The following is a 20,214-nucleotide window of genomic DNA, read 5'->3' as shown; positions in this document are numbered from 1 at the left end:
AGGAACGCGCACAAAATGGCAGATTGCTCCAGGGTTATCTTCCTCCCTGGTAGCTGTCCCCTAGAGATGTTTGTTCCTTCAAACCAAGCTGTTTCAAATGTCCCACATACCCACAATTTTACTTTTCTTGCTACATGCACACAAAACATGCTAGTCGCTCTTCTGCTCACCTGAGAGAATCACTTTCAAAGTTAAGCCCAAGTATCAGAAGTAACATAAATTCACCTTCCTACAGAATCTGTCAAGTCCCCATCCTAAGATGTCCTCGGAAGAAATGAAAAACCTCCACCTGGACCAACGGTACCTGCAGCCAGAAACCAAAGAAGTGAATGGGATCCTCATGTCCAAGATGATAAGTGATAATTGGGACAAAATCTGGAACTTCCAAGCAAAGCCTGATGACCTCCTCATTGCGACCTATGCAAAGGCAGGTGGGTGCAAGGAGTGGTAGCAGGCAAAGCCACTTGCACAGAACAAATGCTTTCTGACATGGGCATACCGATTAAAAGAGGAAGTGTAGGGCTTCAGCTAAGCAAGTCCCTGGTGGGTTGAGGGGGATCCAAACTCATAAGTGTCCGTGCCCCAGCCACAAGGTTCTCCTTTAATTAGGCTATTGAAAGAAAGACAGAGATGGACCAAACATCATAAGCCCCCAAAGACTTAGTGAAATTATGAAGTATTCTAAAAACACAGACTCTAGGAAATAAAATGGAAATTCTTAGGGTAAATCCCACCAGTCAGGCCACCCCTCTCTCTTCACTTCTCCAGCACCTAAACTGCTCCTCGTGGCCTAGGCTGGCATGGACTTGGGCACTTGCAGCCAGGTGGCGGTGCTGAGAGCCCATGCACATCCACTGAGGGAGCGATGGAGAAGGAGGTATCAGTTGTTAGATCCTAGGGAATGAAGAGGGGTTTATGGGGAAGGGATCCCAAAGACAAAGAATGGCATGGGCCTGGGCAGAGGGGAGCACTAAGGGGCATCCCCCTTGGGAAGACAGTGGTGAATGACTAGCAGCGCCCAACCCCCCTATTTGCTTTCATAATCCCGCACAATGTGACGAAGTTAATAGTTCGGACATTTGACTTAGTAAGAGGGACCTCTGACAAGATACAGCTGGATTTCAGGAAAGGACCACCCATCAAAGGCTCTGGAACCTTTTCTGTCCCTGGGCATTGAGTTCCATATTAGTTTTCATCTCCACCCCTGTTGCTCATGGGCCAACATTGAGCTTAGACGTTTCCAAGCAGAGCTTCCAGTTGCTATGGGCTCCCCCTTTCTGTCTGGTTTTCATTGGACATGTGGCTTCCCAGGTAAGTTCCCCATATCTGAACTTAAGCCTGCACATCTCCTTAGAGCAGAGATTTTCCATCAGTCCACCTTGAAAATCAGGCAGTCACCTGCAAGGCCTCTGTGCAATGGTCCCAAACATAAACACACACTGTCTCCCTCCTTCCCTCTCTCCCTCCCCTCTCCCTCTCTCTCTCTCTCTCTGACTTTGTTGCATCATTTCTCTCAGCACCTCTCAGCCTCTCAGGAACCCTCCATATACTTCCAGGTGTGTAACACACCTGCACTGGTCCCCTCCCGAGAATACTTCCTTCTTAGGGCAGGTGATACCCTATTCTTATACCCATTCTTCATGCCAAAGCCGCCATAGTTCTACTCTCAAATGAGCCTCTCCGGCCTTTCAGCAGTGCACTCCTCCAGCACATCCCCCTCCCTCACTCTGGCCTTCCTTTTGGCTGTGTGTATGCCTCATGTATTGGGTTTATCTGAGAGTAATAGAGACACCATAAGTAGTGACTGGATCCTGGGGCAAGAAAGACTGAAAACTGTGACCTTTAACTCAAGTAATTACCTAACTAAAATGGGAGGACCTCTTAATTAGAAAGAGAAGAGGGGATGCAGGTAGGCAAGAAGCAGTGTTTGTCCTGTCTCCTCCAAAAGGACCATCAGCTTGCTAGGGCAGATGCTTTGGCTAACTCATCTGTGCATCAATGCACATTTGCCTGACTCCATGTTTATCCAGCCAAACTCAGTTTATGGGGGACAAAATGCTTTGCTGAATACCAGGGAAAAAGAGGACAGAGAGTCCACGAGGAGGCATACACTACAAGCACATGGTAACAATGAGCACAGAGGGCCACTAGTGTTTAGAGGAGCCCCCTCCCCCACCCCAGCAAGAATACACAGAGTGTGCAGAGAATGTAACAGATGAGTAGATTCTACCCAGAAACCAGCAAACCTGAATGTAGCTGAGTATATGTGTGGTTGATTAAATAGAATTGAATTGTGCCATGAGTGGGTAGAACTGAAAATAACAGGTGCTTCTAGGTACCACCTGGACACAGGAAATTGTGGACATGATCCAAAATGATGGGGATGTGCAAAAGTGCCAGCGGGCCAACACCTTTGACCGCCACCCTTTCCTCGAGTGGACTTTGCCTCCACCCCTCAACTCAGGTAAGGTCCTCCAACTGGGATGCAGCAGACTGTGATCACTGTGCAGTATCAATTTTTACCCCAGAGGAATATCATTTCTACAGTCTTCCTTCTAGAAAGCACTTTCAAATGGAAACAGAAAGGAGTATGGTGAAAGTAGCCGAGGTCAACAAACATAATTCCTTTCCTAAAAATGCATGACTTGGTAGCACAAGGCACACATCCTATGGTGTGCAAGCATCTGGAGTGCTATGCATGTGTCACAGCTCAGTGAAGGCATGGGCTATAGTTTGGAGCATATATGTCCCCAAAGTCTGAAAGTTAAATACTTGCTCCCACAGAAAGGCACTAGGGAGAATCGGTGGAGCCTCAGGTAGTCTTAGAACTCGCTCTGCAGACCAGGCTAGCCTTGAATTCAGAGATCCTTGAACTCAGAGATCTTCCTGCCTCTACCTCCAAAGTACTAGGCTTAAAGATATGTGCCTGTTTGCTGGGGCTTCCAAATCAGTGGGTGTAGAGATCTGGTAAGCTTCTAATAGCCTCTCCAGAAACATGGAAGGAGCTGCAGTAGGTCCTTATAAAACTTCACTAACATTAGACAAATTTGTGAACTTCTGTGCAGAATTATAGAGACCATTTATCAGAATCCAGCACTAGGTGTAGGGAGTCCTCTTACCTTGGGCAGTGTTGGGGTCCTGTTGAAGTCTGGTGGAAGGGAGGTCAGCTTCTAGAATCAAGGTGTCCTAGGAGGCTATGGATTACCCTGCTTCCCTCCAGTTCCTCTATCTCTCTCTTCTCTCTCTTCTGAGGTAGAGAGAGTTTGTAGCTGCTGGCAGTCATCCCAGGTAGGCTGGTGAGTGTAAAAACACTGTATGAGGAAAGAAATTAAACCTTGGGGTTTCTCAGAGAAGGAGGAGTTTTGATTTTTCCAGTTATAAATATCACTGGTGGAAAAGGGAACATAGACCATAAATGGAGCCACATCACCTGTAGCATCCCTTATGAAGGGAGCCAAGGACCCATAGAGGGAACTGAGATGGGGATTGGTCTATACCTGGGTCCTGTGAGGATGAGTGAGTCAGAAAGCCTTGGATACAGTTGAGAGTGGGGAGGTAGGGCATAGGAGGACCCACTGCAGGTGTGGGAAAAGCTAAGGACAGAGTCAGGGGCAATGGGTCCAGAAGGAGTCACAGGTGGGACATAGGGTGGCTGTGAAAACTCAGGGTCAGGGGTCCTCTGACACTTTGGGAGGCTTTTTCTCCTATACTGCTAACATCCTCTGGATCCCATGTGTGTTGCACTCTAGCATCCAGGAAGGTTGTGTTCCCAGGCTATCCAGCTATACTTAAATGTAGGGAAACTGATCCTGGTCTTCTTAGAATGATAGACTGAACCCTGGCAGCAACTTCAATGTCACATGACACAATATCAGTTCATCCCACACCAAAGGCTGACCAATCCATTTTGCAAAGTGAACAGAGAGTTCCCTTGGAGAAGTGGACTCCACGCTCTGGATTCTCATGCTCTGAAACCTAATTTAAAGTTTTGTAACATGCATTCCAAGGTGGAGGTTGAGAGCATCAATGAGGTTCAGTTTTCCATGTCTGCCTATAATTGGAAATGGTTAATGGAGGCATAAAAACAGACAAAGGGACAGAGACAATGGAAATGAATCCAACAAATACTGAGCACAGATTGGTGGCCACCAAGACAAACCAGATCCTGTGGATCTGTGGTCTGGCCACAACCTGAACTCGGGTATTCTTACACTGTTGCCAGCTTTTTTCATGAATCCCCTGATTGGCTCCCCAGACCTACCGAAAACCTGAAACCCAGGTCTATGTTACTTACAGAGATTCTCGAACACAGTACACGGGAAGACTCCTTCAAAAATTTTAGGGGGCAATTTGGTAGGAGGTAGTCAATTTCTGGACCTAAGGAACATCCTCTCAGTGGCCTCTCTAGGACTAACAGCCCTTACTTTTTCCTAGGTAGGAGGCACTCACCTTGGGGGCCAGGAGTCTTCTCAGGGATTTTGCTGGAACCTCCAAATGCTATGGGTTTTAAAGAAAGGAAACATCTGAGAGGCCCAAACAAGTAAAATTATATGGCGCCTTTATTCACCACCAGTGGGGGCTGTCCCAGACAGAGTGGTGGGAGACAGCTACAACCTCCAATTTGCTCAAGTTTTGAAAGGCAAAACCTTCAGTTGTGATGCATACAGAAGGCACCTGTGGACAGCTGCAGCAAGCAAGCTTTGTTCACAGATGTGGAGAGATAGCAGTTCAGTGGTGCGGCATTTCTCATAGCTTTGTGATCAGGGACACATTGTTTAAGAATTTACGGCTGGTCCAGAGACCAGATTACCCAACATAGTTTTAGCACTAAGTATTGTTAAAAACAGTTTCACAAGATGGCAAAACTTTAGTTCAGAGCCCACTACACAATAAATAAGAAATTCTAGTGATTAACCCTTTCCTCAGTCCATCTTCAGTTTCCTGACATGGGATCTAAGTTTAGGTAAAGGACAAGAGGTTTGCATAACTAAGGGGGCCTGTTTAAGGTGTAGTTCCACCCATCATTGTGTAGGATCCTCTAGGATGAACTGGAAAGCTGCCATCAGGAGGGAGGCACAGTCCTTATATATGTAAGACCACAGAATCAATCATTTGGCCAATACAATTTCCAGTGTTTAACACAACAGGGGATCCACATAGCTGGGGAGAAACATCTGGCTGAACAGTATGGTCTTATTTCCTAGGTCTGGATCTGGCTAACAAAATGCCTTCACCTCGAACCCTGAAGACTCATCTGCCTGTTCAGATGCTGCCACCTTCCTTCTGGAAAGAAAACTCAAAGGTAAGAACAGCCCAGTTTTACTCATTAAAACAGAAACAACCAGTGGAAAGTGTAAGGCAGGTACTGTCATTACTCCAAGGCCCACACACTCTTTTCCACACACCCCCCTTTCCTTCAGAATATGATTGCCAGGTACCATTGGAAGTTTTCACGTGTACCAGCTAACCCATGCTAAAAGAGAGAAGCCAATGAAACAAAGCAAGGGTTCCTGCTTGAAGGTGGACTTTTAATTTGGAACCTCTATGAAGCAGGGACCAAGAAGGACTTAAACAAGAATGCAGTCTGTCTGGGGAAACCTGCATGGGAAAAGTAGAACAAGACAGTGAACTTGGGGATCTTTGGGGTCCTGCAAAGAAGAGGCCAGGAGGGTTCTCAAAACACAGGCTGCAATGCAGTTGCAGGTGATATTCTTTTTTTTAATTTAAAAAAATTTTTACTCATTTTACATACCAACCACAGATTGCCCACTCATCCCTCCTCCTACTCCCCCCTAATCTCCTCCCCCCTTCTTAACCTCCCCCCATTCCCTCCTCCCACTCCCCCCGAGCCTCCTCCCTCCTTCCTAACCTTCCCCCATTCCCTCCTCCCACTCCCCCAGAGACTCCTCCCTGATTCCTAGCCTTCCCCCCATCCCCTCCTCCAAAAGGGTAAGGGCTCCTGTGAGAAGTCAGCAAAGCCTGGTACAATCAGTTGAGGCAGGACCAAGCCCCTCCCCCTGCAGGCAATATTCAACCAAGCTGTTAAGAGTCCCACTAAAGCCAACTATCAAAGAACCTTAGCTGCCTCAGGGGTCCTGTTGTACCATGTCCTTAGCCAACAGCATCCTTTTGGATGCTGTGGGATAATGCTTTTATACACTGGTTTAATAAAATGCTGATTGATCAGTATCCAGGCAGGAAGTATAGGCAGGATAAGCAGACAAGGAGAATGCTGGGAAGAGGAAGGCAGAGAGTCAGGAGATGCCAACCTGCTGTCCAGGGAGCAACATGTAATAGCACACAGGTAAAGCCATGGAAAACATGGAGACATATAGATTAACAGAAATGGGCTGAGTTTAAGCGTAAGAGCTGGTCAGTAGTAAGCCTGAGCTAATGGCTGAGCAGTTTTAATTAATATAAGCCTCTGTGTGTTTACTTGGATCTGAGCAGCTGTGGGACCAGCAGATGGAAGAGATTTGTCCTGACTGTGGGCCAGGCAGGACACAGGAAAATTTTCAGCTACAGTTAGAAATGTGACCTTGCTCAGAACATGGTAGTTGGTTCAGACTACAGCAGCTGAAGACATCCGACAATAGTCTTCCTACAGTGAAGCTAGATCTTCATGAAGCTAGATCCTCATGAAGTTAGATCCCAGTATGGTATTTCTGTTTTCTATATTTAATTTGTTTTGACACTTTATAATTCAGAGACTATACAAGTGTGGACATAATTCTCACTGAACTCAAACCTCCCCAGCCATTTTTTTTAATCTGTGCACCCACCAACAAGCAGATAAAGAAAAAAGAGTTTGCCATTGTTGATACCTATTTGATCAGAAAGTCTTGAAATAGATAATATTCATGTGGAAAAGTAGAATATAAACCAAATACCAACTTTGAAATATAACAAAGAGTGTGACAATACAGTCCTGACAGCTGGGCCACTAAACCTCTTTGGAAACCAAGCTGTGTGGCAGTAGCTGAAGAAGCAAACTGAGATTGCAAAGTGTCTCATGGTTAGGACTGCAGCTGACTTTCTCACATTCTGTCTGTTTTTCCCAAGGAAATCCTAACTGACAAGTGTGTTTGGCCAAGACCCCCTCTCAATGTAGTGTTGAGACACAAAATGCTTGTGAATCCTCTTAATTATTTCTTTGGGGGAATGGTTTTCATGACCCACCAATCCTTTAACTTGCCCATTTCCTGTCTTCAAAAGTACAATACAGATAAATAGCTGTCCAGGTATCAAAATGCTGCCTGTTTTCCTAAGGGTATATCTCGGGCACTTTAGCTTTGAAGATTGTTTGTGTTCATTACTGAAAGATCTTGGGATCAGAGGTTCAAGGGGTATACTGAAGCACATTGTCCTTTTGGGTAGAAGGTTAATTAGAAAAATTATTAACATGATCATGGACAGACAGCACAGTTCAGGCCTATGTGGCAGAGTCCCTTTTTATAGGTCAGAAGAGGTTTTATGCAGTCAGGTTGTCTGATCCCTAGGCAGCAGGGGGAAGGGAAGGAATTCAGGCATAGGAATGTGGGACTCCAAGATTACTGGAGAGAAAGGACACATTTAGTTAAAGTGAAGCTGTTGTTTAGATGGTGGATGTTTGGCACTGGTAGCCCTCTGATGCCCTGGGATCTGGCAACTTGAACCTATAATGTTTCTTAAGGAAATGATATTGTCTGCCATTTTCCTGGCATTCAAGCACCTGAGTAGTGTGTTATGTGGTTAGAGACACACAATGTCTCCACTCTCTCTCTCTAGGGACCTTGCCATTTGATCTAAAGCAGCTGTAAGAATGAAGCTGCTAGCCAGCTGTGGTGGTGCACACCTTTAATCCCAGCCCTTAGGAGGCAAAGGCAGGTGGATCTCTCTGAATTCAAAGCCAGCCAGGTTCATATAGTGAGCTCCAGGACAGCCTGAACTATATAGTGAGACCCTGTGTGGTAGTTTGAATAACACCTAGGGAGTGGTGTTATTAGGAGGTGTGGCTTTGTTGGAGTGGGTATGGCCTTGTTGGAGGAAGTGTGTTCACTGTGGGAGTGGGCTCTGAGGTTTCCTATGCTCAAGATACAGCCCAGTGTCCCTGAAAGATGTAGGACTCTCAACTATTTCTCCAGCACCACGTCTGCCTGCATGCCACCATGCTCCCTGGCATGATGATAATGGACTGAACCTCTGAAACTGTAAGCTGCCTCAATTAAATATTTTCCTTATAAGAGTTGTTGTGGTCATGGTGTCTCTTCACATCAATAAAAACCTTAACTAAGATACCCTATCTTCATAAAAATGAGTGAGTGAGAGAGAGAGAGAGAGAGAGAGAGAGAGAGAGAGAGAGAGAGAGAGAGAGAGAGGGTGCTGCAGTGGGGGTGTGGCCTGGGTAGCAGGCGGCTCTGGATTCTCACAAATTCCCACAGATAGATATCTTCTTTTATTGCAAGTTACTTTTGCTGCTGAAGAACCAATAATCAATCTTTCTTTCTTTTCTTTTCTCTTCTTCCCTTTCCTTCCTTCCTTCCTTCCTTCCTTCCTTCCTTCCTTCCTTCCTTTCTTCCTTCCTTGCTTTTTTGGTTTTCGAGACAGGGTTTCTCCATATAACAGTCCTGGCTGTCCTGGAAATCATTCTATAGACCAGACTGGCCTGGAACTCACAAAGATCCATCTGCCTCCAACTCCTGGGTGCTGGGATTAAAGGCGTGCACCACCACCACACAGCGAGGATTCCGTTCTTGGTTACCACATGATACTGTTGAAGTGAGGTTCTTTCTAGGGACTCCTAGTTTCCTGAATGAAGAAGTTTAAGAACAGATTCAAATGGCAGCTCAAGGGCAATTTTGTTGGTGTTTAAAAGAAAATCCCCAGGGAAGGCAAGCTGTAAATATTGTCATCGGCCTGGAGAGGCGGGGGGGGCGGGGGGCGGTAGGGTGCAGCATGCTGTTTGAGTTAAGCATGGAGGCCAGCAGCCACATGGCAGGGGCTAAGGGAACATTAGAGAAAGAGGGAAAAAACCTAAAGTACCTGAGAGGCATACTTGGGCTCTGGCCAGTATCCAAAAGAGAAAGAGAAGAGAGAAAAAGGGAAAAAGTTACTGCCTGACTCAAAAGGACACACAGGCCCAGCAGAGACACACGGTAGATCTAAAGTGACTGTTCTTGTGGCAGGAATTCTGGGAAAGAAAAGTGATTTTTTTTTTTTTGAGACAGGGTTTCTCTGTGTAGCCCTAGGTGCCCTGGAACTTGCTCTGTAGACCAGGCTGGCCTTGAATTCACAGAGATCTGCCTGCCTCTGCCTCCCAAGTGCTGGGATTAAAGTTGTACACCATCACTGCCTGGTTGATTTAAGTGAATCTTAAGTCCTGGATTCATTTAAGAGCTGGATTCACTCTTCAGGGAGATAACAAGGGCATGTTTCCCACCCAGGGGTAGAGTCCACTCTTTATGCAAGAAAGCTACAGTTCCCCCTTAATGGGTTTTCAGTGCTACTGTAATATATTATTGCCAAACCTTGTAGACCCAATGTCAGAAGAGACACAAACACCTGCCTAATCATAACACTAACACCTTTTTGTAAAATCAGTCTTCTAAATACTGCAAGCTTCTGGATGGCAGCCCTTCTCATTATCCACTCAGATGTGGGCAGTAAACGACTTCAGAGACCTTTGTGTAAGCTTTTCGTTTTATGATGGTATTGTAGGCATAACGGTGTGGCTACTCACGATCTGGCTACTCACAATCTGTATCCTAGGCAATAGAACTTGGGAATGTTACTATTGCCAAATAGGTCTTGCGGGTCTGATTAAGATGTAGTGAGCAGTCTAAATTATCTGGGGCCTACATTTCACCAGAGATCTTTGTAAAAGAAGCAAGCAGAAATAGAAGATGTAGCAAGTGAAGAATGAAGAAGGGTTGATTCTAGGAAAGGGTCAGCAGCTCAGAAACACAGGTGATCTCCAATGCTGGAAGCAATGAGGAAATGAATTTTCATTTAGAGTCAACAAAAGGAACCTACCCTGCTGACCACTTCACTTTAGTCCCATGAAACATGTCCTCCGGGAATCTAAGATAATACATATAACTTTTTCAGCCACTATATGTATGATAATTTTTTACAGCACCAACAAGAAACTAATACAAGTTATCAGACTCTTCAAAAATTATATTTGATTTGGATTCCTTATTATAAGTACTCTTGCATATATTCCCTGTGCCTGGGACTTCTCTTGTGTCTAGTCTCTTGAGTCTTGAATATCATACTCAATATAGGAACAGCAGCATGCAAAATAGGGGCTGAAGATTAAATCAGGAAGCACTTGTGTGGCAGACGTAAGCCCCTGCGATGTAATGTGTATATATATTTTTTTATTTATATGATAATGAGACTGTAGTTGCCTCACACTGTTTGGGTTCCTAAGTACTTTCATGAGCATTGGAGAGAAATCCAGTGGCAAGGAAGGGAGCAGAGAGACAGTCATGCAGGACTGAGAGTAATGGAGGAAATGCACTTGGGAAAGCACACATTCAGGTAATTCACCGGAAGGAAAACAAGCGAGAGAGGCACTAGACATAAGTGCTCGGGAAGACACTAAGATGCGTGTAACAGACGAGAAGCTTTGCAGTGCTACTTACAACAAAATATGGGGCACAAGCTACTGATGATGTGAGGAGAGGGTTATTTTGGTTCACGGTTCTGGAGGTTCACGTTCAAGATTGGGCAGTGCTCTGGATTGAGCCTCTAGTAAGAGCAACGTCATGGTGGGAATGGAGTCCAAAGTGAGAAGTTGAATCTCAAAGTAGAAATGAAAGACAATGAGAGTGGGAAAGAGGGAGTTAGGGAGAGCAATAAACAGGGAGAAGGAATATCTTTGGAGGGTATAGCCCCAGTTTCTTAAGGCTCTCTCTGTAAGCCCTGTCTCTGAAATGTCTGCAGTACCTCCTTGTAGCACTACCCTGGAGATCAGGTCTACAGCTGGCTATTTGGGGAATGCTACTCATATCATACCAAACCATAGCAATATCTTCCTCCCCCATCACTGCTGCAAACATATACAGTTACATGCTAGAATGGGAGCCAGGAGGTAAGAAAAGGAAGGGGACAGATAGCAAGACAAGGGGTTACCTCTCCTTTGTTAAATCATACCATTATCTTCCTTACACAAAGATGCCCTCATAAATCTCTCCAAGGTGGGGGGACTTAATACTGCCACATGAGGATGAAAAGCAGGGAAGACAATTCATCTGTGAGGTTGGCATTATCTTATAGAGAAGACACTGGCTGGCTCATAGCCTTAGCTTCTCCCATCCTGGAGCCCATTTAGACTCTTCGCTCATCAAAAGCTAGGGAGGACTTTCTTCTATATGGTGAAAACCACCATGCTCTGTGGTCTGAATGTTCTGTTCTCCAAATTAATATATTGAAATTTTAACCCCTATGGTGATGGGATTCAGAAGTAGGTCTTTAGTGGTCATGTTATGAAAGTGGGGCCTCATCAATGGGGTTGAGACCTTTATTAAAGATGGCCATCTGTGAGGAAGTGAGCCAATAAATCTGCTGACGTCTTTATCTTCAATTCTCCAGACTCCCAAACTGTGAGAAATTAGTTTCTGTTGTTTATAAGGCACCAAGTCTGCAGCAATTTGTTATGACTGGACCAAGGCACCACAGGTATCCTCCTTATTCCCCAAGTTAGTTAAGGGTAACAGCAATATTTATCACACAAACCACACTTTTAAGACAAGAAGGATATACTTAGTAATAATGTTAAGATTACAGCTATAAATCAGAATGGTTTGTGAAAATATTAGAAAAGACGGTCATGTTGATCATAAAAACACATGCACTCCCCAGTTCCTCCAATAAGTTAGCATGCAATATGCAATATACTTTCAAAGAACGAAAGTATCCATATTGAATGATGATATTTTCTGTCTTGTTTCCTCTCTGCCTCCCATTCCCTTTGCTGGACAAACCTAGATTATCTATGTGGCCAGAAATGCCAAGGACTGCCTGGTATCTTACTACCATTTCTCAAGAATGAATAAAATGCTGCCTGACCCTGGGACATGGGAAGAATATGTTGAAACGTTCAAAGCTGGAAACGGTGAGTGAAAGAAAACTCTGCCTTTCTACTTCCTAACCCATGTGCTGACAACAGACAAGATTTTCAGTAGATATTTGCATCCCTTAAAGTCATTCAAGGAAGTAGATGATATACTCTGACTAGGTCATCTCTGAAGATTTTGACAAAGACTATTGACAGTTGCGAGCAAAAACTGGGGAAGACATCAAGGGCTAGTAGAGGTTTATGGTGTGCACTAGCTCCTGGAGCTATCAGAGGGACCCTTACTGGGAACTTAAAGCCTTGACAGTGGCAGCAGGAAACCACAGTGAGCCAACAGGAAGTATGCCAAGGAAACAAGTGCAGCATCCTCCTGTCTCCAAAAGCCTTCCAGCACCTCTTTGAACAAAGTCCAACTGTAAGCTGAGTTCCACTTACTGGGCAGGGTAGGCAGAGCCAGCAAAAGATGGCCAACATACTTCTCACCACTCACCATCACAGAGCAAAGTTGTCCAGATGCTTGGTAGTAAGAGATTTTCCCGAGTCTTTTTAAAACCATACTATGGGTTTATATACATTACACACACACACACACACACACACACACACACACACACACACACACACACACACCTTAACACTAATCTATGTGCCATGTGATAATGTAACAAAAAGTAAAAGTTTTGAACTCAGTTGTAATTCTATCCTTTATAGCAGAGAAAGTTGAACGATGGGAGTAAAAAACAATACTCTTACAAAAGGAAGAGGGGGCACAAAATCTAAGAGCCAGAGGCAGTGCATGATACAAGGGAACAACAGTGTCTTTTGGCCAAAGCAGAGGAGCTGCATATGTACCCCAATTGTGAGAGTATTCACAAGCCCCATGAAAGCCCTATCCATACTAAATTCTAACATAGAGAGAAGAATTGGAAACAAAATTCTTCCCCTAACAAATGAGCTACTGGGGATTGTTGGTGAAAGAGAAAGGGTCAGTTGTCTCTGAGAGTATAGTGTCTGAGAAGTCTACCATTCTCCAGTGGAAGACAACACATCCAAAATATTTGGGTAGTACAAATTGGCCTTGATGGGAATAAAAAGACACAAAGTTCAGTGGGAATGGAAGGGGGAACACATCTAATAAGACATGGGGGAGAGGGGTAAGAAATTCTTGTATGTGTATGTGTGTGTAAAAAACTCTTCTGCAGGTAAGAATTCCATTTAGGATCTTTGCATTTCATTTGTATTAATTGTTCTCTTTTATTTGGCACATCCATCCTCATTTTATGAGTTCTAAGGTGACAGTGATATTCCATCTCTTTCCTCCTCAGTGTTGTGGGGCTCCTGGTATGACCATGTAAAGGGATGGTGGGATGTGAAAGACCAATACCGCATTCTCTACCTCTTCTATGAAGACATGAAAGAGGTGAGGGCCATGTGACCTCCACTGGGTCTTCCCACATCCTCAGATCCAGATAGCCCAGTGACACCCTGGGATATGAGCTTGCCTGTAGGAGATCCTTGAAGACATTCTCTAGTTTTATCTTTCCTCCTCAGAAACCAGAACGAGTTTTATAGTCATATCAATGGATGAGATTCTGACACCCCCAAGCCATGTTTCATTATCTACAAAATGCTTTGTTGTCTATCTCACAAAGTGACTGTAGGTTTATTCAGTTATAATTGTAGAGTGTACATAGTTATATTAACAAGTTTAGATCCCTTCTCCCTCTTCCACACCCCTGACATCCATCATTAATTGAGGTCTAGTCCATGTGAACACTAGTAGGATTAGATACATAGAGTGGGATATTGAATGGACTCCTCTTTCTGTTTCACTGTGAATGAGTAGACCACAGGTCTACCCTCAAAATCCTGTGGATCAGTGTGCTCAAGTTACAAATCCAACTCCTATATAAAAGCCAAGAAGTCCAGTGTGATTTAACCAGAAGCTTAGCTCCTTGGCTTTCATCGGAATGAGGCAAGCAGCAAGTGTTCACATTCCTGAGTCAAATTGATAATCTTTGTTCATTCCCTTATTAGACTTTGGATAACTCATAATCCCCTTTTTCTGACTGTTATAGTCAATAGACCAAAGTTAGTCACACAAACCAACATGGCCTCTGTTTTATATGATCGTCACACAATCCTTGATACCCAGGATATGCCATAGTTCCTCTTCCAAGGTTTCAGGTGCTGTCTGTGGAGACATTTGTCCCCTGCTACAAGTTACACTCCTAGAGGGCAGGAGCAGAACCTGAGACAGTCAGTGCCCTGCACTGAAACTACTTAAGATCAATTTCAATTGACACCTTGACACATCCTTTCCCAAATATTGTCTATACTGACTAAACAGCATCTCCAATGGAAAACCAAATTTATTTATTTTGTATAACTATTCCACATACAGGACCCGAAGAGGGAAATTGAGAAGATAGTAAAATTCCTTGAAAAAGACATATCAGAGGAGGTTCTAAATAAAATCATCCATCATACCTCCTTTGATGTAATGAAGCAAAACCCAATGGCCAACTATACCACTCTACCCACCAGCATCATGGACCACTCTATCTCTCCTTTCATGAGGAAAGGTAGGTGAGATTGACATCCTGAGGTGCCAAATAAATCTCTTGGTCCTATAGTCAACTTATATTTTCCACTGATGTCTCATGCTACCTGACTTACTTTGCTAATAGCTGTAGAGTTGGAGAGGTAACTTGTGTACCTGTTCATCTTGGTGCAGGTCCTAGGGGTGTATAATCACTCCCCCTTCTGTACCTACAGCAATCTCTAAGATTTCATTTTATTTCAGGGATGCCTGGAGACTGGAAGAACTACTTTACTGTGGCACAAAGTGAGGATTTTGATGAAGACTACCAGAAGAAGATGGCAGGGAGCACTATTACTTTCCGTACAGAGATCTGAGAGCAATGGAGTTGGGGGAGGGGACTAGATTTTCTGACTTTTTTTTTTTTAGTCACTTAAGCCTCATGTTAAAATATATTTAACACCTATTTCTGAGCTGTTGCCCATTTCTGTAGGTCCCATCATACTATTTCATCAAAATGTAGCCAAACCCTGTACAGAACAATTTCTGTTACAGCATGTGATTATTCTTAGTGACACCTACCACACAACCATGTACTTTAATGTGCTTAGGCAAAACTCATGAATAGACATACATGAGAACAGGATTTCAACATATGAGAGTAAATAAGAAAAGCAAAGAGAGTAAGAAGTGAGCACTGAGCATAAATGGAAGGATAGTAATTTTCTTAACAACTGTCTTTGTCTGTTGGACAACACTGTAACAGACACCTAGTTAGTTTATAAAGAATAAAAAATATTTCTTACCATTCTGAAGGCTTGTGACTAAAGTGAAAGGACCCACATTGGCAAGACCATGATGGAATATGGAAGAAGGGTGGGGAAGGGGGTCAAATTCATGCTTTTGTCAAGAACCTGTGATAACTAGCTCATTCCCGTGATCATGTGCTTACACCTCCAAACTCCATTGCACTGATGATTCAGTTTCCAATACATGAGCATTGGGACACATTCAAACCACAGCAGTAACCAAGAATGAGGCTGCCCCCTCCAAGATCCATAGACTATCTAACAAAAACTCCAACATTAGGCATGAAAAGCTGCCTTTTAAGTTGTCAAGGTTGTCCAACAAATTCCTAAAACTGTTACCTTCAGTTGCCTCTCAGAGGTAGAATTTAAGTTCTTGTTGCTGGGGACATCATGCACTTTGGACCAGGCACACAGCCCAGAGGATCTGAGTTGGATCTACCTTCAAAGTTCATACCCTGAGGACTAGCTTTGATGATATCAGAAGGCACCATGTGAGTTTCCAAGGAGGGAATTAACCATTAGTCCTACCCAGCTATGATACCTACATACCACAACCACCACCACCATGGCACTATAATCCAGAGCATGCAATAGAAGCATGCATACCTTAATGGTAACTAATAGCTCTCTATTTGTACTTAAAATCGCTCAACAAGAGGGAAATCCTGCCTGGTACTGGAAACTTAGCCAAATACCCAAGGCTCATGAATTCATGGATCTTGGAACAGGACCTAAGGTCTTCAGTGTTGAAATACCACAGCTGCCAAGGAATCAAATTGGTGAAGAAGGGTATCAAACTGATCTGAAATTTCTTTAAGGTTTTCTGAGAGCTGGAGAGACAGAGAAGCTAACTGATAGAAAACAAACAAACAAAACCAAACAGGCCCACTGTTTCCATTCCAGATTCTGAAGACTGCCAAGTCCAGAGTGCCAGGAGGAGGGATGAGTTAGAAGGCTTATAATCTGGGCAAAATGCACAAGTATTGAGGAACAAACAGTAAGGTGAGGGAGCCTTTAGGAGCTGCCAGTAGCAGCAGAGTTAGGTGTGAATAGCGAGGGTAGTTAAGTGGGAAGGTAGGTCCCCAGCAATACTGAGAACCAATGAAGACTCAGAAAGACTGAAATGGAGAAGGCCGTAAGATTAACAGTACCAGGAGGGCACCATGTGGTTTTGTGCAGCAAAGGTGGTGATGGTAAGGCTGTATTGGTTAGGTTGGAGGGAAGCAACAGGAGGAGACACAGGGGAACAGAGCCCATGAATACATGAGGTGGCCTATGAAGTAAGCTTTTTCTGGACTGGTAAAGTCCTTTGAGCAGACATTGGATGAAACAGGGATTATGAGGGTTTCAGGGAACAGACAGCTCTAACTGCTTTCTAACTGGCGAGACGGTGTGAGGCAGAACACAAATAGCCGCGTTGAGCTGAGCCAAGGCCATATCCTATGCATGGGCAGTATTTTTTTTTAATCAAGAAAGAGAATCATTAGGTGGAAATAGTTGTCCAAATAACATATCATATGGACTGAGGACTGTTAAAGAAACATACTTACCATTTTAGGCTTGGATATACTTTCTTGTTTGGTGTTTATGACCATGGAGGTGGAAAAATCAGTCACTTTGCTGTCGCTGTTGTGGTGGTGGTTGTTGTCAAGGCCGGCTGATGATCTGATCCTCAAGGGCCACTTGAGCGTGGGAGGAACCTCTAGGCCTCTAGTCTTTCTCTTTCCAGGTAGCCCATCTATGTGAGGATCAGTCAAAGGCCGTGCTTTATCATTGTTTCACTTGGAAGTGTGGAGGGACTCTTTCCCTGTGTTGACCCTCTTGTTTGGAGATGGGACAAAGGTCAGAATTCACCAGCTGGGGTCTCTATGGCCTCTCTGAATAAAATAATGGATGATGCCATGTGATTAAAAAACGTTTAAGGAAAATGTCCCACAGTATCCTGGGACCTGGTTAACCAGTTAATCCCCTTTACTATTATTTTTTAATCCATCTTGACCACATTAGTATAGGCCACAAAATATGGTTATTGAACACCCAGAAGATCAATTACACCAATCTAGCATATTTAACTAGCATATATTTTTAAAACTAGTCACTTTAAACAGACTTGGATTAAATATAATAGCCAGTCCTTGTAATTGTTGCCTTTTGACCTTAAAAACTTTAATACCATAGATATCATCTCTAAGTCTCATTCCTTATATGTGTTAGATAATTTATTCAGGCCTTTAAAACTCGAATAAGCTTCTTCATTCTGGAAATGTCCAGAAAGCTCAATCTTTATAAAACAAACAAATAAAACAAAAACCTTTTACTAAAACAATTTAAATGTTTTCATTTTAACACTTGTTACTTATTGGTTTTCTTTTTCAATACCATGAAAACATAATACCATTAACAAATAAATTTGTCATCTGTCCTGAGAATGCTCTCCCAGGGCAGGGAATGAACTAAGTAATGTCCACAGAGAAGGGCACTAGGCAAGCTCTTTGAGAATTCTGGGCTTCTAGCATGTATTTGCTCCAGTTGTATGAGTGGGTATGTGCTAGGAGACAAACACATCCTAACACTGAACTCTCACTAAGCCTTTCCATCACTACTACATTTACCCAAGGAAGTTCTGACATTTGTATTCATTCCTCTGGGCCAAATTCTGGTCCAGGTTTCAGCCAAACAAACATACTGCTGACATCACTTCTAATTCTCCAAACTATTACATTCACTGTACATAGTGAATTCCTGTCAACATTTTCATCCCAATCTAACTTTATGTTCCTCTCACCATTGTCCCATACCCTGAGTACTTACCTTGTATCTGTTCCCAGAGTTTTGTTCATAACAATGAGAAAACAAGTGGTTCTTTTAAGTTTAGCACACCTCTTCATGGGTCATACATGATTTATATTATGGGGTCTGAAGGTATGATAATGTGACTATTAGTCTAAAATAATGATGTGTCATGGGGTGGGTACTTAGAAGAATAATCATTGCTTCCCAAGATGGCTGCCTTAAGTGATGTGGAGGCTATCATTTTTCCTCAGGCAATGCAGGGTTAATTTCTCCAAGTGGCTGGATAGGTTGTTTCTATTGGCAAGTAATATCATCAGAATTTAGGTAGTCAATGTCCCTTGCTCCATCAAAGTCTTTCTACATCATCCCAATTCAATTTACAGTGTAAATTTCTTCTGGGTTGGTGTTCTCACTTTAACAGTAGACAGCCTATTGAGGCTTGAAGTTCATTGTCATTGAGTCATTTGAACAAAGAAATTCTGTGGTCAGCTTTCCATAATACCAACTCTGCAGGCAAGAGGGACTCTCTCAGACAAACATAGCTTGCAGGTAAATTTATGTGCATCTTGAGATAAGAGTTTATATTCTGGAACACATTTTAGGAGTGAGCAGCTAGACTTATGCTTATTACTTGGCAGAAACAGTTTAAAATATCATATGTATGACAATACAGACTGTTGCTTTGTACAATATTTGATTAACATAGACAGTGCCCATGCTTTTCTACTGCCAGATCAAGCCATGGACTATTGCCGTTCTTTTTACTACTATAAATAGATTTGTGAGTATCTTATGTCTAACCACATTAGAGAGTTGATTTCAGACAAGTGAATCAATCAGAAATTTATCCTGAAGCTTGTTTTTCTCAAACAGATAAGTAGAGAAGTAGAAGCAATAATCCATGCACCCATGTATGCACACATATGTACATAGGAACACAGTGTCTTACACAATTACAGAGGATGGAAAGTCCAAAATCTACAGTTTATGTTCCAGTTTCAGTCTACAGGCCAGCAGACTTCATAGCACTAAGAATAGTGAAAAGTCATGGGGGGAGGGGGGGTGCAGCATGCTAGGATGTGACTTGCTAGTATAGCACTTGTCTAGCAGGCATAGGGTCCTATGTTTGATCCTGATCACTGAAACATCAGGTAAGAGTTAATCAAGAGAGTGTTAGTCTTTCAGAATAGCTAATTATTTTAGGGCTTCAGCTGATCAAATAAAGCCCACCCATATTACAGAGGGTAATCTGCTTTACTCAATCTACCAATTTAAATATTAATCACATCCAGACTCTACCCTCACAGAAATAGCCAAGGTAATATTTGACCAAATATTCAAGTACTCCATGGTCCAGTTAATTTGCCATTGAAAATTAGCCATAATAAACAAGAAGGCTTAAATATAAAAACCACTAATTTTTAACATTTTACATTCCAGAAACTTCCATAGTCATATTCTTTTTATTTAAATTTTTTTTCATTTTGTATATCAACCACAGTTCCCTCTTCCATCCCTCCTCCAGCTCCCCAACCTCTGCTACCTACCCCAAAACCCCCCATCCACTCCTCCACAAGGGTAAGGCCTCCCATGGGGAGTCAACAAAGCCTAGCACATTCAGCTGAAGCAGAACCAAGCCGTTTCCCCCTGCATCAAGGCTGAGCAAGGTATCCCTCCATATGGAATGGGCTTCAAAAAGCCAGTTCATGCACCAAGGATAGATCCTAATCCCACTGCCAGGGTCCTCTCAAACAGACCAAGCTACACAACTCTCTCCCACAGGCAGAGGGCCTAGTTCAGTCCCATGTAGGCTCCACAGCTACTGGTCTAGAGTTTGTGAGTTCCTATGAGCTTGGTTCAGTTGTCTCTGTAGATTTCCTCATCATGATCTTGATACCCCTTGCTCATATAATCCCTTCTCCCTCTCTTTGGCTGGACTCCCAGAGCTTGATTCTGGTGCTTGGCTGTGGATCTCTGGATCTGCTTCCATTAGTTACTGGATGAAGGCT

General features: G+C 43.4%; 1 protein-coding gene across 1 annotated transcript; it reads left to right on the top strand.

Moving 5' to 3' along the window:
- The first annotated feature begins 259 nt into the window (after positions 1 to 259).
- Positions 260 to 14,980, top strand: LOC128114075 (sulfotransferase 1C1). Its single transcript, XM_052743941.1, has 7 exons — positions 260 to 431; positions 2,336 to 2,464; positions 5,205 to 5,302; positions 11,974 to 12,100; positions 13,387 to 13,481; positions 14,466 to 14,646; positions 14,868 to 14,980. Exons 1-7 carry the CDS (start codon positions 260 to 262, stop codon positions 14,978 to 14,980), a joined length of 915 nt encoding a protein of 304 aa, XP_052599901.1.
- The last annotated feature ends 5,234 nt before the right edge of the window (positions 14,981 to 20,214 follow it).

Source organism: Peromyscus californicus, unplaced genomic scaffold (genome assembly GCF_007827085.1).
Source record: "Peromyscus californicus insignis strain IS unplaced genomic scaffold, ASM782708v3 Scaffold_19__1_contigs__length_69161282, whole genome shotgun sequence".
NCBI lineage: Eukaryota > Metazoa > Chordata > Mammalia > Rodentia > Cricetidae > Peromyscus > Peromyscus californicus.
This window is presented reverse-complemented; position numbering and strand designations above follow the sequence as displayed.